Below are 19,557 nucleotides of genomic sequence, written 5' to 3' on the forward strand. Positions count from 1 at the left end.
TTTTAAAGTCCCAGAAGCATTTCCCAAGCTGAACACCTGCACACCATGTATTTGAATGCACAGAACCCAGGGCCTTGCAACAAGTCCGCCACCATCACAAGGCTAGAATATTATTTCTGCCAGGCACCCCCGATCAAATCCCAGTCATTGGATATAGCAGCATTCAATGGGCCAGCATTCAATGGGCAGCGATTCAACGCTGAGAGACACACACCAAGTTCCCTGGCCTTTGCAAACCTCTGCTTCCTCCTTCCGCTGCCTTGCTTACGTTTGCAAAACAAAACGTATTTATGGTTCCATGATTACAAGTGGGAATGTCTCCATCATTTACATTGTGCATTAGATCAAACAGGACTTGGGATACTGGTTCAGCAAGCAATGATCTGGGGGCAACAGGTTTAAGGGGCTGGAATTGGGGCTCCCTACCATTCTCTATTCGCGACCCCCCCCCCCGTACTTATGTACTACATGTTCAGTCTATTCAAGGAGAAGGGATAAAACTGGGATGGAAACTGTGAGTGCAGAATAGAGAAAGCTTGTGGTGCTGGACATCCCCCTCCACACCTCCATGGAGGAAGTGAGATTGCACATTAATTTGGGAGGGAGGTACGTCCACCCAAACGTAAAAATGAGCCCACAAACAGCCGGACGAAAAGGCAAACCTTAAAGGGAGACCATCAAAATTTGCTCAACAAGCTACAGAACTTAATGCATCAGCTGTAAGGTGTGGCATAATGTAAACTCTGAAGAGCTTTCCAAACATTTTGAATCCTCTGGTCTCTTCCCAAAGGGAAGCATAAGTTTAGGAGTTTAAGAAGGGTTGGTTTCAATCAATATACTGGGAGAAAGTTCCCATTCTTGCTTTGCAGGTCCCGTTGAAAAGGTAAATGAAACAGATCTTAAATCGATAATGATTATTTACCAGTAAGTTATTCTGCAATCCTATGCACACTGATTTGTGATTAAGTCCCACTTTAACTCAGTGGGATTTGCTTCCAAGAAAACATACACACGTACAGGATATGTGCATCCCTGTCAATTCAAAGTGAATTTATTTGTGAGGAAATATTTCTGATCTTCAGACTGGGTGTGGGGCGACACTACTAGGACTGCCTTTTCCAAATTCAACTAGAATGAACCACTTCCTAAAGAATTAGCAAAACATACGAAGGGTGTTTCACGTATAACATTACTGTTAACACAGTAACACACACACCTGTGCATAGTGAATAGTGTTAATGCAACGGAGTAACACAAAATATCTCCTTTAAAAAGTAGCAGGATTTGCCTTTCAAATTACTGGCCTTCCAGTGACCATTGTTACTTGAATGATTAATTCTTTTAAAAGAATAATGAACCAGACTTTGGACAAATATGCCTTTAAGATCTATATTTCAGCTTTTCACACTAAGTTGGAGAGATAAATTAGATAACCGTTTGTCCACCAATGGCAGTCCAAGAAACGAAACTTAGCAGAGATAAAATTACAAAAAGCATAACGGCAGCTAAAAAAGCCAATGCAATTCTGGGCTGCATCAATAGGAGTATAGCATCTACATCAAGGGAAGTAATAGTGCCACTGTATTCTGCTCTGGTCAGACCTCACCTGGAGTACTGTGTCCAGTTCTGGGCACCACAGTTCAAGAAGGACACTGACAAACTGGAACGTGTCCAGAGGAGGGCAACCAAAATGGTCAAAGGCCTGGAAACGATGCCTTATGAAGAACGGCTAAGGGAGCTGGGCATGTTTAGCCTGGAGAAGAGGAGGTTAAGGGGTGATATGATAGCCATGTTCAAATATATAAAAGGATGTCACATAGAGGAGGGAGAAAGGTTGTTTTCTGCTGCTCCAGAGAAGCGGACACAGAGCAATGGTTCCAAACTACAAGAAAGAAGATTCCACCTAAACATTAGGAAGAACTTCCTGACAGTAAGAGCTGTTCGACAGTGGAATTTGCTGCCAAGGAGTGTGGTGGAGTCTCCTTCTTTGGAGGTCTTTAAGCAGAGGCTTGACAACCATATGTCAGGAGTGCTCTGATGGTGTTTCCTGCTTGGCAGGGGGTTGGACTCGATGGCCCTTGTGGTCTCTTCCAACTCTATGATTCTATGATTCTATGATTCTATAACAAGGTGGCCTTCCTAGCTTCTTAGGGAACTCAATCCTGCAGCCATGCACCATTTGCCTGCCACATTAGTCACTATAAAAATGTTTACCGTGGAAACTGTAGTTGGCGTGGAAGTCAAATGAGTATTTTACTGTACCCTCTCTGCTACACAAAGCTGCGTGGAGCTTGCTCTCTCACCTTCTTACTAAAAACTCACGATGCTGCAGAACAGTGGAATCTACAGTTCAATCTATGTCCATTGGGGCATCTTTCGTTCTCAATTCACTACTTGCCTCATGAGGGCTGCTCAAGTCTTCCAACAACGCAGCTGCGTGGAAAGAGAGAGGCCGTCTTCTACTCAAAAGCCATGAGTACGTTCTGACAATCGGACGAGGCCAGGCAACAAAAAGACTATGGATGGCATTCAACCAGCAGACCTATCGAAACTGACGGGCCCAAGTTAGTCATGTTCACTCATTTCAACGGGTCTACTCCAAGTAAAACTCAACTGACTGCCATCCTATGACTCCAGCCAAAAGCTGTTCCCTAAAACGAGACAGATGGGGAGGGGAGTTGTCACTTTGCTTTTGGCAAGAATCTGAAAAATGGAGACAGAAGAGGGAACAAGTCCATGCTCTGATTGGCTCAAAGAAGACCAAGTCTACTTGGTCCTGATTTTCACTGGAGGGCACTGGATGCTAGTCAATGCGATCACCAAGATTACCTCTAGCACTTTATGCTGGAATAACTTCCTAAATTAATAGCCAACAAGCAGAAGTCCTTTTCAAGAGACTCTACCAGAATTTATTTGCATCCAATGTGCCTTATACAACACAAACAGTACATATCCAACACTCTCCTTTCTTCCAGGGCAATTCTACTGTCCTATTTGCAAGCCTTCTGCATGCCTTTCTAGTTTGATACCTCCAACTATTGCCAACATCAGAAGCACTAACGCTGCAAACTTAAATCAATAACCGATGCTCTTGCTTCCAGGGGTTCCTGGTGGAATTCTGAACAATTTTCTCAAACACAACTCCTGAAGTCCATTCGGCAAAGCCATCACAAGCCAAGCTTTCAACTAGTACCCTTGGTCCTATTTGACTGCTAGGAACAGAGTTGCCTCTATACCACAAATGTCCATTACTTGTTACTGGCCAAGCACTTAATACCCACCAGGGCTGGAGAGGTGATGGTGCCAAATGGCTTGGTTAGACAAGAACTACAGAACCACAGTGCAAGTATAAGATGAAGGAGCTCCTTGAGGAAGCTTCTGTTTTCAAGAAGTTGCAGGTACACACACGACACTCTTAAAGGTCAGTGAAAATTGCAAGGTAGGAAGGCAGACGTCCTTTTCTAAGAAAAGACACATGTGCAATTGGGAATGGGTAGGCCAGGGTTTCATCCTGCCCCCACAGACTTCTGAGATGGCCCCGGGGTGAAGTACCCTTGTGCACCTCAAAAGTTTTATCCTGCAAAAAAAAGGGGGGCTCCAATGTTCTCTTTCCCACTCATCAGTGTGAACAGTTACAAATGCTCTACCAGAGACGTCTCCTTACATAATGTCCTCACTCCTAATAGCAAGGCAAACGTCAGGCAACTGGGAGTGACGAGAGGAGATCCCACATAGCACACCAGTTCACACTAGTGAAAAAGGAGGTTCAAGCTTCCCTCTGCCTGCATCTTGAGTCATGTGTGAGCCAGTCAACGGGCAGTTAAATGCTGGTGATCTTCCTAGCCTCATCTAGAGTTCCAAGATATGGCATCTAAAAATTTAATCGCCAACCAGAACTGGGAATGTACATTTTGCTTTTTCTGAGCGCAGGTACAGAGTATTTGCTTGCTTCTTGGGAAAGAGAAGAGGTTTTCAAGGACCTCCATCTTCTAAAAACATTATTTTTTAAAAAATAATAATACATGAAAGTGGCCATTGCAATAGCTGAGGAATTTTAACGACCGTGGGCTGCTCTGCTGCAAACCCAGAGAGCGAAAAGGTGCTCAAGCAGAAGGAAACAACAATGGACCAGTTTAAAGAACGATTTCAGTGTTTGTGCGGCTTTTTAACTTTATTCTCTTATTCAAATAGATGGCTGCTAACAAAGTAATGCGATACAACCTGGGAGGCTTTGCTTTGTTAACTACATAAAACACTGCTTGGGGAAGCTAGTATTTTTCTTTTAAGGTCCAAGGGCTCTAGAATTCTACAGGTGGAAGATACACATTGCTAGAATACAATTGGTGGAGTGGCTATCATGTACAGAGAGCGGATATCAGGAGCAGGGGGGAGGGGACAGAAAAGAGAGAACCAAAGATGGATTAAAGGCCATAAAAAAAATAAAATTGGGGAAGCCAAGGTTTTCGTGCGAGGTATTTTATATAGGCCTAATGCCACGGTTAAAATCACAATGGAACAGACAAACAAACAACACGGAAGTGCTCAGCTACAGACGAACGCCTAAAAAAAAAAAAAAAAAAATCAAGACAGGCACGGGAAAGAGAGCTGTCAACTCAATGCCCACAGCAAGACTGGTGCAGCCATTGCCAGCAATGGACCCAGCACCAGAATAAAGTACAAAACCCTGTTTTGAGGGGGAGGAGGAAAAGAAAACCAGAGTAAAATGGCCGTTTTGGATTTCAAAGCTTTGCAGAGTATTCTTCCAACCATCTGTGTGAAAAATCGTGTAGAAAGAAAAAGAAACACAAGACAAGAGAACGTAACAGAGCCTGAAACACACCTGAAAGAATGAAGTGGCAAACACCATGGCCAGTCGTATTCTTGATTGACTGGCTATAAAATGGGCAGATAAACCTTTTCTTGACGTAGAGAGCAGGCACTCACACCCAGAGTTATGTTGCCCAAGTTCCAACAGCAGGAGTTTCTTGCAGGGAAGGGGGGGGGCATGCATTTCCCCCAGAAAGGTCCTGCTTTAGAAATCAGTTGGTCACGCGGCAACTATTAAAATGCATATTAAAAACACGAAGGAGCCTATAGGCCAGTTAACTACTGTCAAAATCTGCTAGAACATCCAGACTGATAAGTAAAATTAATCTTACACACACACACACACACACAGCCTCCCAGAAGGAAAACTGCTTCATTTGCGTACTTCAATTTGAAGTAGATACTAAGAGCACAGAAAGGGTTTTTAAAAGCGGCCAGTTATCTCTTTACAGGAGCCCCGTCATCTCCTCCCAAGAGGTTATCCTACGCGGAGACCATCAGTCAGATTTAACGCATTAAAAAGAAGAGCCTCGTTATCAACTCACTGCTAGCATGGCTCCAAATTGTCAAAAGCTCATTATATAGCTTTACACTTTTTACTGTACAAAACACTTAAAAAAGTTAAATTATGATGGGTTGGGGAAGCTTTGAATCAAATGATTTTATGTGAGAGCTTTTTCTTCCTCTCTCTCTCTCTCTCTCTCTCTCTCTAACCAAGGTTGCTTTTCGGGAAAGTGATTTACTAAAAAGAACTATGGCAAGTTAACCCACAAGTCACAAAATGCAACAGTAAAGATTTCCCCCCCTCCCCCTTAAAACTGCATGTTAAATTGTAATCTAAGTTGTGAACATTTAAATAGAATATATATCTCCTATGAAAAAGTTTGAGTACAAGTGCTTCTGTACCCTGACATCCCCCCCCCCCCCGGCTCCCACCACCTCCATCCCACCACAGTTCAGATTTTGGGCCCTGACCAACTTGGAATGCTTTCTTTCAGCCTCCCTGCCCCCCGTCCCCCCCCAATTTGTGTGCACTCAGTAAATATAAAGTCAAAAATATACAAATCTCTCATTTACTACAAGGTCTGCATGTGGATGAAGTTAACCTGGACTGCGGGAGTGGGTGAAAGGTGGAGGAGGCAGCAAATCAGAATAGGGAAATTATAGTAATTATCATTTTCACCACAAAAAAAGGGGGAGAGAGAGTTCCGAGAAAACGACGACTGGTCACTTCACCGGGGGTTGAAGGGGGTGGGATGGGGAGAGAAAAAATAACCCCGAACTGCAGGACTGGTGAAATTTTTGACTGCTAAAAAGTGATACTGTAGTGGAGAGTTTTCTAGGAAAAATAAAACACCTTTTAATAACTGGCCCACTGGTATGAGCTACCGTGGAATAAATTAGCACAAAAATGGAAGTCTTATAACTGTTCACTGTTACAGACGTAATCAACAAGGTCAGTCACTCGCAAAAGTTCGTCCTCGTCTTCTTCTGGTCCTCCTGCCTCCTGGCCGCCACTCGTCCCGTTGGGTGCCAAGCTGGCATTGGCTGTGCTGTCCTTGGGGGCGGGAGCTTTCTCGCTGGGCTTGCCAATCAAGTTCTCAATGGTTTTCCCAGGACTCTGTCCGTTGGTGGACGGCAAGTCCACCAGGCTGTAGTCCAACGGGCTTTCGACCTTCCCGACGTTATCAAAGTCATCCTCGTCGTCGCTTTCTATCCGGTAGGGCTTCTTGGTGACGTCTTGCGGGCCGTGGGTTGCTGAAGACCTGGCGGCAGGCACAGGCTTGCTTGCCTCCTCGCTGGCGCTGCTGCAGTTGTCGTCGTCATCTGTCTCGATGCGATTCAGCCGCTTCCGGACGGGCCGCTCCTCCTTGTCCCCGTCCTCGTCCTCCGAGTACTCATCCGTGCTGTGGCTGCGCTTCCGAAGGGATCTCTTTGACACCTGGGTGGGTTTATCGTCTTCAGAGTTCTTAGACACGTAGCTCTCTGGAACAAGCATCAGACTTAAAGCCGTTAGCAAAATCTGAAGGCATGCAACAGCTATCATTGCTCTCCTGTGTTTACACAGAACGCTCCGCATGCAAGCTGCTTGAACCGGAAGGAGGCGGGCTTCCACCAGAAAATAAAAACTGCAACACAGAAGACTGGTGGGCTCCTATCAATGGTGCCGTAGAATAGTTAAACCACCCTCCATGTGTTTCCATGGCATCTATTTGATGGGGGAGCGCTGATACTTTTATCATACACCCCATGTCCCTTTCCCTTAAAACCTGCCCCCAAATATCCCTTCTGTAGCTCTCTCCAATCTCCTTTAAAAATGAGACTCAGTACATTGGTTATTTACAAAGGCAGTGTTTGGTATGAATATGTAGGATCCACCATTGCATGGTTTCAGTGCTGGTGGGAGTTGTAGCCCCAAACATCGGCTAGAGACTTTACTAGTTTTCAATCTTTGCTATACTCAGAAGTTCAAAACTCTTAAGCTCTTCCTCATCTTTACACTTCTGAAGGGCCCTGGATCAATATTTTGGCTACTAAGGCTGCATGAAAACACGATCCTAAGCTTGGCTTATTCAGAAGGAAGCCCTTCTGAAGAATACCTCAAGCACTGTTTCTCCCCATAGGAACCAACCCAGACCCTGAGATCACCTTCTGAGGCCCTTCTTTGTGTGCCCCCTCCATGAGAGGTCCAGAGGGTGGCAACACAAGAACGGGGCCTCCTCTGCAGTGGCTCCCTGTCTCTGGAATGCTCTCCCCAGGGATGTCCACCTGGCGCCTTCATTATACACCTTTAGGCACCCGGCAAAAATGTTCCTCTTCAACCTGGCCTTTGGGCTCAGCTCTCTCCCTCTCTGCGGAGGTAAAAAGCTCTACTAAATTTGTACAAGGCAACCCTTTTATTTTACCTTCGCTGTCGGAGCTGGAAAGCCTGCGCTTGTGGATCCTTCTGAGCTCTTTCCCATATCGGAAGGTCTTCTGAGAGCCGTCGCTTTCAGAATCCTCTTTGTAGTTGACTTGCCTCTTCTGATTGCGCCGAGATCTTCTCCGCCTCGTTTCCAGGTAGTCTTCGTCACTGTATTCTGAAGAAGCCTCTGTTTCTGTGCAAAGGGGGGGGGGGTTTGAAGGAGAGAAGGAACCGTGCAAATTTAGTCTGCAAACTGCAACATCCTGTCATATTCACAACATGTCTGGTTTTCCCAGAAAGTGAAATGCTTCAGGGCAGCTCCAGCCTTCCCATTTGATTCCCATCTTAAAACGCTCTTTAAGAAACTTTCCAATAGGCAGCAGCAACTGGCAGGCAGGTGACTCAATTTGGCAAACTGAAGCAGCATTCCAAGATGATGATGATGATGATGATGATGATGATGATTCCCAGGGAAATTTAGTTTCTGAATCCTTCCCATGGAAATCAGAAGGGCTTGTTGAGGGCAACCTTCTTCAGACTGACAGGTTGACATTTGGGGTGTCATGCTGGGTAACAGGGTAAAAGGTAAAGGTAAAGGGACCCCTGACCATTAGGTTCAGTCGTGGCTGACTCTGGGGTTGCGGCGCTCATCTCGCTTTACAGGCCGAGGGAGCCGGCGTACAGCTTCCGGGTCATGTGGCCAGCATGACTAAGCCGCTTCTGGCGATACCAGAGCAGCACACGGAAACGCCGTTTACCTTCCCGCTGGAGGAGTATCTATTTATCTACTTGCACTTTGACGTGCTTTCAAACTGCTAGGTTGGCAGGAGGGGAAACAGGGTATGAATCCATATATATGTTGCTTTGTCTCTAGTAGTACCCACCTAACAGGTCTCTCCTTTGCAATCTGATTTTATGACTTCAAGTGTAACACCAAACAGAGAGGACTGAATGTCCATTTGAAACAGGTAGGGCTGCAAGAGTGTTCTGGAAGGTTGTAGAACAAGCCTCGTGCTGCATCCCAACCAGAGGTTCAACAGGTCCGAAGTAAATGATCCACAAGGCATTTCCAGCCTCTTCCGGAGTGTTGCATGCTCTAGTTATCTCCCGCTTGGACTACTGCAATGTGCTCTACATGGGGCTACCTTTGAAGGTGACCTGGAAACTGCAACTAATCCGGAATATGGCAGCTGGACTGGTGACTGGGAGTGGCTGCCAAGACCATATAACACCGGTCCTGAAAGACCTACACTGGCTACCAGTACGTTTCCAAGCACAATTCAAAGTGTTGGTGCTGACCTTTAAAGCCCTAAAGGCCTTGGCCCAGTAGACCTGAAGGAGAGTCTCCACCCTCATTGTTCAGCCCGGACACTGAGGTCCAGCTCTGAGGGCCTTTTGGCAGTTCCCTCCCTGCGAGAAGTGAGGTTACAGGGAACCAGGCAGAGGGCCTTCTCGGTAGTGGCACCCGCCCCGTTGAACGCCCTCCCATCAGATGTCAAGGAAATAAGCTACTATCTGACTTTTAGAAGACATCTGAAGGCAGCCCTGTTTAGGGAAGTTTTTATGTTTGATGTTTTTAATATTATGTTGGAATCTGCCCAGAGGAGTTGGGGAAACCCAGCCAGAGGGCCGGGGTACTTTAAAAAAAAAAAAAAAATCTTGTGCAGAGATGGTAAGTGCACGTGAGACATGGACGGTGGAAGGGCAGGGAGCCCAACAGCAGGTGGCGCCAAAGCAATAGCAGGCAGAGCCAGCTCATCCTAGTTTCCTCCCTTTTTGAGTTACAGATAGGTAGCCGTGTTGGTCTGCCATGGTCAAAACAAAATAAAAAAATTCCTTCCAGTAGCACCTTAAAGACCAACTGAGTTAGTTCTAGGTATGAGCTTTCGTGTGCATGCACACTTCTTCAGATTGGTATCTGAAGAAGTGTGCATGCACACGAAAGCTCATACCTAGAACTAACTCAGTTGGTCTTTAAGGTGCTACTGGAAGGAATTTTTTTCCCTTTTTGAGTTCTTTGAAAGCAACCAGGAGGAAGACGACAGCAACCTTGTAGGTAACGAGGCATGCAGGTGGGGGCTGAGGGCAGACTGAGACTGCAGACTCGAACAAACCAGCCCAAAACCCTCACTGTTCCACTAGAGTGGTCCAGTCCAGTCTGAGCAGTCCTATTCTGATGTACACCTTTTCATGAGATCTTTAAACAACATGCTAGATTTCTCCAAGGAATAAAGAGATATTGGGGTTGGTGGGTGGGTGTGCTGTCTTAAAGGGGCACTCGCCCCCTTGCCCTTGTGCCACCTATGGTAGCTGGTGCCAAGCACACCTTAGAAGAAAGTTATGAAATAACATGAACCATTGGGAGTCCAGATCTGTTTATTCATTTATTATGATTTATATTCCTCCTTTCGGTGGAATTATCTTCAAGGCCGTTTACAGCACACTGCAATAAGGCAAACAAATAATACACACGCATACACAAAACCCAGCAGCCTCCCTTGGGCCAAGGGATATCTCAAGGCAACCAGAGCTGAGAATTCTTTCCAGCAGGGAAGGGAGAAGTGAGCTCTCTGCTGCAGCTGCTCTTTCGCGGGCTGACGGATGGGGCCAGAAAGGTCTTCTCCTTGCCTTGCCATGTCGTCGTTCCTAGAAGGCAGGGGATGCAACCTCCAAGCGGCTCTTTGCTTCCTGGCACAGGCCAGAGCATGCTTGCCTTCACCTTTGCAGCCCTAGGGCAACCAGCGGTTGGGAGTTGTTTGTTCTTTCTGGTGGCAAAGCAAATTTCCCTGCAGCTGTTCCTTCCTGGCTGATAGATGGGACTAGGCCGGTCCTCACTCTGTTGCGAAGTTCTTCTTGGGCAGCAGGGGGCGCACTCTTTCCACACTGTTCTCATTCTTGCATAAATAAAAGTGTTGAATTATGACCATCAAACTCAAGGTTTGGGGATTATAATTCAGTTTTAGTAAGTGTGGACTTTGGTCCCTATGTCTGTATTAAACTCAGATTTCCTTTTAAAACAGTTCAATTTTATTTGCTCTTTTATTTCTTAAGAGAGGCTTATCATAATTTAAATTTAGTTGCAAAGCAGTACATTTTAACTGCTACAGCAACTGGTTGTTGCTCATGCTTATTCAGGAAAAAAATATATATAGAAATTGTAACTACAGACATTAGCTTTGTTTTATTGCAGACACAAAAACTGAATGTATATTTAATTAACATGCACCCTCCCCTTTCAGCCCCAAAGGGTTCTCTTAACAATTAAAAAGACAGTCATCAATATTAAAATATAAAACAATGGAAGATTTAAAGCAGAGAAAGTCCTTAACAAGACACATAAACCAAGAGGCAGGAGAGTAAAACACAAAACAGGCAAAAGGCAATTCCAACTTGTTGGATCTGACTAGCGCAATGATTCCCACTTGCAACAATGGAATTTCTCCTCCCTCTCCTCTCCCTGCACACAGCTCCCCCTGCTGAGCGATGGGGGACAGATTTAGGGGTCGCACAAACAAACGGGGCTGTGGGGAAGTTCCACTGCGCAGCCAAAGCTCTTGCGCAAGTGGAAGCACTTTGTTGCGATACCACACCATTTAACAACCGAAAAGCCTGGGGAGAATAGAAAGGACAGCGCTAACATGACAACAAACCCAGTGCTGTGCAAGTCTCACTGGTAAGCAAATTCCAATGACGGGGTACTGCTAAAGAGAATGCCCTCTCTCTGGCCACCAAAGACAGTGGGTGGTGGGTGGAGAAAGGCCTCTTAAGATCCAATGGTCTGGGAGCTGGTGGCTGTTGAGGTGCATTGGTCCCAAGCCATTTAGCGCATAGATATCAAAAGCAGCACTTTGAATTGTACTCAGAAGTGGACAAGAAGCCAGTGTATTATATTCAAGATATAGCCTGGGTGCCCAATCTCAGTCCACAATCCAGCTGTGGCATTTCCGTAGCAGCCGAAGCTTCCAAACAGTTGGTGGTGGGAAAGCCATTTACGTATAACGCAATCCAAAAGGAAACACCAAATGAGGAGGTCGTCGTTCGGAGGCGAAGCAGCTGGATGCGTGTGTGTGTGTGTGTTTCACAGGGCCAATCCAGCCCGGAGGAGTGCCGCTGGCTCTTCAGCTGCCAGCTAAGAAGAAAACGATGGCTTCCGTGGCAACGGGACTTCCTGGCACACCACTACAGGAGACCAAGGTGAGGAAAGCTGGCTCATCCAGTTCTCAGGAAGGTCGACCCTCCAGGGAAACCGGTTGCTGGCCTAGTTTCCCAACACTCAGTCCTTTGAGCCAACCGCCAAGCTACGAAGAGTGAAAGAGTCCAACTTACCAGATTCACCGCTTACGTTCTCCTCAGAGTCCTCATCTTCGTCTTCGTCATCTTCAGAGTATCTTTTCTTGGCTATTTTTCTCCGTAGCCGCCTGCTTTGCCTCATCGGCCTGGAGTGGTGCCGCCTGGACCTGCGCTTCGAAAACTCTGCATCGCTGTCGTCATTCGATGGCTGATCCTCTTCGCTTTCGTCTAAGTTCTCGTCCGAGACAACGAACTCATCCTGAGATCTAAAGGGGGAGGGGGAGAGAGATTAGCTGGAAAGATCTTTGAAACGATGCCAAAGGAATAAAGCCCGCTCGACTTTGAGACCTGCATTTTAACTGAGAAACTGTAGACGTCAGAAAGGTTTAGCTAAGGTGGTTTTCATTGCTCCAGTGGAAAACAATTCAATCTCTCTGCTCAAATGGTTATGCGTTCAAGCGACAGGCCCTTGAGGTCAATTCAAATATGCTATTTCTGATGCAGTAAGTCCTTACACAACTCTAACCTCAAAAATTCATCTGATTGAAACTTTCTCTGCGAGAAGCTCGCACCTCACAGGCAGAGCTTACCCACCAGAAAGGCTGCTGACAGCATCCTTTAAAAGCCAGAGGTGGGGAACCTGTGGCCCTCCAGATATTGTTGGACTACTAATTCCATTGTCCATGACCATCAGCTATGCTGGCTGGGGCTGATGGAAGTCTTAACAGCATCTTGAGATGCTGTTAAGGTTCCCCACCACCTGCATTTCACAGGACCAAAACAGTACAAACATACATTCTAGCTCCAGGTCCCAAAAGAGAGGGCCCAGAACTACCAGGTACTACAGTGTTCCTGGCAGAGCTCCACTTCGGAATGCAGGTACGAGATGGCATAGTTCCTTCCAATGCCATGTAAGAGGAACAGGCTAGAGCATTTCCCTCCAACATTTTAATGTTTAACATTTAACATTTAACGTTTAATATTTTAATCTTTTGTTAGAAGCTGCCCAGAATGGCTGGGGAAACCCAGCCAGATGGGCGGGGTAGAGATAACAACAACAACAACAACAATAATAATAATAAATTACTACTACTACTACTACTACCAGGGGTGTGATTTACCTAACAAACAGTGTCAGCAGAAACCCTGCACAAGGGTTTCTTGCTTGCACAACGGGGCTTTCCATTCTCTTCCCAAATTGGTTAGGTGGGTCAGGAGAACTCCTAGAAGGAGGGAATCGCTCCACTTGGCAAGCTGATATGCTTGTGCAGATGGAAAATACATCACAGAGCGACACCAAATTCCACCCTAGATTTCCAAAGGCAAAAGCACAGCAAGCGTTCAAACCAGTGATCTTCCACCCGCAATCAGAAGCACAGGGAGGGTTGTTCCAAGTGGTAGTTCTGAGTATCAGTGTTTGGCAAGACTGCACCCTCAAGAGTGCTTCTGGGATCCAAAGCTGAACCCATTTTACTGCCTCACACTTTCAATCTGAGGCTAGTACAGTGGTACCTCAGGTTACATACACTTCAGGTTACAGACTCCGCTAACCCAGAAATAGTACCTCGGGTTAAGAACTTTGCTTCAGGATGAGAACAGAAATCGTGCAGTGGCGGCTGCAGTGGCAGGCCCCATTAGCTAAAGTGGTGCTTCTGGTTAAGAATAGTTTCAGGTTAAGAACGGACCTCCGGAACGAGTTAAGTACCGTACTTAACCAGAGGTACCACTGTACATGCTTAGCTCAAATTGAAATCTGCTGAAATAAGAGCGCTCAACTTGGGACAGAGCACACCCTAAATTTGGAGCAGGCCTTACCCGTCACTGATTCTGAACTCATCCTCACTTTCTTCTTCATCCAGGTTGCTGTCACTGTCCAGGTCGTTCAGTCGCCGCCGTTTCTTCCGGCGAACTGCAACAGCCCTCGGAGGTCGCTTTGTTTCCTTCCTTTCTTCCTCCAGGATGGTGGAAATATCCTTGCCACGATGCCCCGTGATGTTAGACATGTCTTTCCCTCTTCCACCACCTGCAGTCGGGAGACCAGGACCACGGTGACTGTGAATCCACTTATTCACTTGCTGCTAGCATCAACCTTCCCTCCATAAAAAGCACCCAAACCAGGACTGAAAATCCCCATGTTTGCAGACAGATGAGGTGAGGATCATGTCTTATCTCCCCTGTGGAAAAGCTGAAAGCTTAAACAAGGCTGGGGATACGAGAACGAGACATTTATTTATTTTACCTTCCCCCTCCAAGAGCATACATAGGCCCCTCCACACCACCTTTATCCACAACAACCCTGTGAGGAAGGTCAGGCTGAGTGATAGTGTATAGCACAAGCAACGATCTACGTCCAAATAGTCTTTGGACACATCCCAGCCAGCTGAGAAGTCTGACAAGAGGGAGAAAGATTTCTGTTCTTTGTAGCAGATGTGGTTTTCATGCACTTGCAGGAAGTGACAGGAAAGCACCCAAGTCCCTCGGTATAAATTTAGTGCTTGCTGTACCAAAAACCAGGATTGCCATCCACTACTGAAGTCATCCATATGTTCCTCCCCGTTAACATTGTCCAATAAGACACACCTCCTCCATCAGCCTCCTTTATGTCATCCTCTATGGCTTCGTCAATGGCTTCGTCAAACTCATCAAACCTAGAGAAGACAAAACGTGCTCAATTATATTTTGAGGAATAAACTGGCAAGTTTGTAGTAACTGAAGAGTCCAAATATGTGAGGGGGAAAGGAGATCAATTTGTACGTGTCTCACTTTCTTGGAGAGGCTGCCCACAGAACAAATAAATCCCTAATTACAGTTCTTAGACTTCTTTCAAACACTGAACCCTACATATTTAAGAGAGATAGAGAGAGAGAGAGAGAGAGAGAGACCGAGACCCTGTAGTGGTCCTTCCTGAAATTCAATATCAGGCTCCAAATGTCTGAACAGTTCATAATACACACAAGCATTCTGACCTTCTTCATAGAAAGTTAAGCGTAACATCAGGAACTCTTGTTTTCCTCTTAACTTTGCATGAGTTTTTGTAAGTGGTGTTATGCAAAAGTATCTGAAATGTTACTACACAGTTAAACCAAGATGTTCCCTCCTCCCTTTACCATTTGCAAAAGGAAAACCAGCTGTTACTGCTTTTCGGATGCTGCAGCAGCAATCTGCAGTCTCTAAAGCAATGCAAAAATTGGGGGGGGGGATTATAGTTGAGGGGGTGGAGGGAAAGATCAAGGGTCTTGCAAGTTTTATAGCTCAATCTTCTTCGCTTAGAAGCAGCCGAAACCAACTAGGCAGGAGCACAAAGGCAGAAGCTGCAAAGGCAGTGCATTTCACAGTCCTGCTGTTGAGCATAATACATTTCGAGTGCAATTTTCACTGACGAGCGATGACCCGCTCAAACTGCTATGCTTGCAGAACGGCTTAATCCCCCTGGAGGACAGTCGGATAACCTGGGGCGAGGGAGGGGGGATTCTGCTGGGTCATCAGTTTGCCTCATCTGTCAGGGATGTGACAATTCCATCTAGGAAGCCCAGAATACAGCCTGCCTCCTTCTTACTAAGCACACGAGGTGGGGCTTTCTAGCTCAATACGGTGTCTGGAGTTAATGACAGTCCCGTGTAGCATCATAGAAACAGCCTGGGTTTGCTTTGACTTGGATTTGGTGTGTGGGGCACTGGCAAACACATCACCAGTAGGATATTTGAGTGGGCCCTTAAGACGCAATTATTAAAGCAGCCCAGGAGATTGAGAGGCACATCGCAGTATCATACAGTTGGGCCAGATTTTTATCGATTGTAGACAACAGCCACTGCAACAGTGCATACAAATGTATGAGAGGAAACCCCACGGCTCCCTTTTTAATGAAAGGGAGCCTAAGGAGCCAGTGATTCTGCGTGAAAGAGAAGCAGGGGAAGCACACTTAACCCTTTCGCCAATGACGGCTTTTTACAATCAGAGCTGCACCCACAAGCACCCTTCACCCCACCCAGGGTTCTAGATGGTGCAACTTATGAGGGTGAGCACTGCGCCGCCTCTGCTGGGAATCACGGCCCCAGGAACCTGTTTTTTAATATCATAAGACGACCCCTCAGGATGCAACCAAAGGCTCACCTAGTCCGGCATCTAGCTCATCTAGGATCTAGATGCCTATGGGGCGCCAACAAGGAGGACAGGAGCCCCAAAGCACTCTCCCCACTCGTGATTCCCAGCATGCTGTCTACAACATAGAGATAGTACACAAGAGGTTTAAACACTCTCTCAATGCAAATTTTTTAAAAATGTAGTATAAACATTGACAACTGGGAAACACTGGCCTGCGAGCACTCCAGCTGGAGAACATCCTTTACCAAAGGTGTCACGGGCTATGAAGAAGTTCAAACTCAGAATGAAAGGGAGAAACGTGCTAAGAGGAAGGCACACTTGGCAAATCCACACCGTGATCAACTCCCGCCCGGAAACCAATGTCCCCACTGTGGAAGGACGTGTGGATCCAGAATTGGCCTCCACAGTCACTTACGGACTCACTGTTTATGGAAGACAATCTTACTCGGCTAGAAGTAATCACCAAAGAAGAAGTACATAGCCAACATGGCCAGTAGCCACTGACAGCCTTGCCCTCCATGATTTTGTCCACCCTCCATTTAAAGCCTTCCAAGTTGGTTGCCTACCACCAATCTTGTAGTAGACAATGTTTAACTATGCCATTGTTGAAGAGACAACCCTGGAGCTTTGTTCTGTGTTTTGGCATGTAATGTACAGCCAGTCAATGTAAGAGGAAATTTAAATGCTCACTTGCTATGTTGCTGTTGTTGTTGACGTTATTATCATTATCATTATTTTAAAAGAACAGTTTAATTGAACGAAATAAAATAAAAATAAAAGGTATACGATCAAAACTGGGCCTAAACCCGGTTTAGGGTCTACACAATCAGTTTCCTCCTAGAGCACCAGGATCTGGTCTGCAACTGGTCTGCCCAAGAAGGAAAGATTGGCAACTGGGTGGTTAGCTACTTAAGATTTTTCAAAATCTTAAGGAGTGGTTTTACCACTGCTTCCCTCAAGCAGGCATGGACCCTTCTCACAAGGAGGCATTGACCACCTCCCTGGCCCAGCCAGCTGTCCCCTCCCTGCTCGTTTTTATCAGCCAAGAGGGTCCAGGCGGTTGCCCTGACCGATCCAAGCACTTTGTCTACACCCTCAAACCTTACTAGTTGAAACTCATCCAACGCAACAGGATTAAGACAGTGCTCTAGACACCCCTTGAGAGTCATCTGCTGTAACAGCAGAGTCAAGATCCCAGTGGGTGCAAGCAATTTTGCCCTCGAAACGACTTGCAAACAAGTCAGAGTAAGTTGCCGTCAATTCTACCACCCCCTTTCCCCATTGCTCAGACAGCCCTCCCTTCTCATTTTTATTTTTTTTGCATGTTTCCACTGTGAACTGGAAACACAGCTTCTTTTATTACATCCATTCAAAAAGGAGCAAAGAAGTTGCTTGCCTATAGCTGATGCATTTCCGTTGCCTAGTCGACCTCCTTTCAAGCAGCTTTGCCTTTGATTTTTTGGAATCTTTCTTCTTTTCATTGACAACTTCAGGTATTTCAGGCTCCTGGTTTAAAGGCAGACAATCATTAAGCACAGAAATAGCTGCAGCCAATCATAGAGGGTGTACAAACTCAACCTTAATTTGTCACCTTTTCCATGAGAAACAATCTGCTGTACAAACAGCCACACAGTTCCTCTTGTTCAGAGTACCTAGGGTTGTTTCCAACTAAGTTCTACTCTGAGAGGATTCATAAACACATGTCAGCCATGTTCATTAACTTCAATGAGTCAACTCAGAATAACACCAGCATTGGCTACAACCCGTAGCAATTATTAAACCATGCATACCTCCTAAGTTTTCAAATGACAGGATGGGATTGATCTAACAGTACGTGCCAAGATGGAGATTCAAACAATGGCAAGTTTCTAGACCACATGGCTGTAATATGCATGTGTCACAGGCAGTAGAGAAAGAAGACACAGGGAGTGCATTGGGTTTCTAGCGGTCCAGGATCCATGTTTAGTGCCCTGCATAGCTCCTTGACTCCATCAGCAGCAGGAGCAGAATTTATCAGGCAAAATGAGCAGATGCATGCAAATTTGCCTGATTAAGGCAATCTATGGTTATTGCCGACTCAGCTTTTCTTAAGGCAGAATTTTTAGTGTTTACAGCGCAAAGAACACACAGGTCTGACTCTATGCCAAAAGAAAGAAAAGGAGATATCAAGGGGTTCGTTTCACTTACTCGTGGAGGAATGATATTCTCAATACTAATGCCCACATACACAAGGCGCTCTTTCCTTAGGGAGAAAAAACAAAACAAAAAGCTGACATTTCTTCACAGCAACCGCTTAAATTTGTCCTATACAGTATTTCACCTGTTTGCATTAATGCCAGACCTTTACCTAGCTCAACCACAGCCAGCTCCAAACTTCAATTTGCAGTCACAGTCGTAAGTGGTTTTGCATGCTGGCGTGGTACTAAACCTGGTTAATAAAAACACCAGAACAGGTGGTGGCTATTGGGGATTGTACTGGCTGAGGCTGATGGGGGCACTGTAGTCAAGCTAGAGGGTAGGAGGTTGGGGAAGGCTAGAGTAAAGTACTGACTCACTTGCTGTGTGTGATTTGTTATGTGGGGTTACAGGGGTTGCTAAGCCATTGGTCAATGTTTCGGTACCTTCGTTCTGCACGCTCTTTCTTTTTCAAGACAACATCCAGGTCCTGCAGTTGTTCTTCCAACTTCTCACAGAGCAATTTCTATGGGAATAAACAAAAAACAAAGCGTTACCCTGCTCCACAAACATCTCCATGCAGCTAATTTCTTAACAGGCCCCTTCCCAAGCATTCCTTGTCGGTGTGAACGCCGTCACCGCCAGTGAGTACCTAACAGTGGCCCAAACATCAGGCAGTAAGAGAAGGATTTCCAGACAGGATAAGGAAAAGCAAATTACTTTGGAAACGGTGGGTGACAATCTCAAGACTACATTTCAATCTTTCCACTGAATGGAGTTCAAATTTATTCCTAAATCTGCTCTTGCAGTCGAAGCACATAGAAATGCCACCTAGTCCATGGGCAAGGCAAAGTAGACAGGCAGAACCAAACAATTCACAATACATGGATGAGAATGTCACTAAGTCACGGGGGATTGGGGTTTTGGGGGGGGGAGGGGGTGGAAGAAGCCTGCATCAAGGGTTCCACCTGAACTTGCCTGCTAATGCTTAACAATATAAAGGCTTTAATTCATCTTCCCCTTCTCCCAAAACATTTTCAGCAGAGCAAATTCCTCATACTCTTAACTAAGATAACGTGTTTTCAGCAACAATTGACTTTAAACCAGACTGGACCTCTGGTTTACAAGGGAATTAAGTATATCTTGAGCAACGATCAATGCTTCTGTGGAAGAAACTTGAACTCCAGAATGGAGGGATGCTGAGAAAATGCCAGCAATTTCCCCCATTTGCTTCACGACGAGTAAGCAATCGAGAATAT

At 45.8% G+C, this 19,557-nt stretch overlaps 1 protein-coding gene across 2 annotated transcripts in view; it reads right to left on the reverse strand.

The window, feature by feature from the left end:
* Positions 1 to 6,162: 6,162 nt before the first annotated feature.
* The window catches only part of RSF1 (remodeling and spacing factor 1), a 42,387-nt gene continuing 28,992 nt past the window's right edge, over positions 6,163 to 19,557 (reverse strand). Inside the window, exons 9-16 of one of the 2 annotated variants that reach the window (XM_081860072.1) lie at positions 18,745 to 18,824; positions 18,311 to 18,365; positions 17,520 to 17,629; positions 14,603 to 14,670; positions 13,838 to 14,045; positions 12,059 to 12,288; positions 7,734 to 7,925; positions 6,163 to 6,813 (exon numbers count right to left, since the gene is read on the reverse strand). In XM_081860072.1, coding sequence (XP_081716198.1) covers positions 6,248 to 6,813; positions 7,734 to 7,925; positions 12,059 to 12,288; positions 13,838 to 14,045; positions 14,603 to 14,670; positions 17,520 to 17,629; positions 18,311 to 18,365; positions 18,745 to 18,824 — 1,509 coding nt within the window. In that variant the 3' untranslated portion in view covers positions 6,163 to 6,247. Of the gene's footprint in view, positions 6,814 to 7,733; positions 7,926 to 11,777; positions 11,912 to 12,058; positions 12,289 to 13,837; positions 14,046 to 14,602; positions 14,671 to 17,519; positions 17,630 to 18,310; positions 18,366 to 18,744; positions 18,825 to 19,557 lie in introns of those variants that run through there. The other variant, XM_081860073.1, reaches the window with a different exon arrangement.

The sequence above is a fragment of the Podarcis erhardii genome (assembly GCF_964252035.2).
Source record: "Podarcis erhardii genome assembly, chromosome: 4".
Lineage (NCBI taxonomy): Eukaryota > Metazoa > Chordata > Lepidosauria > Squamata > Lacertidae > Podarcis > Podarcis erhardii.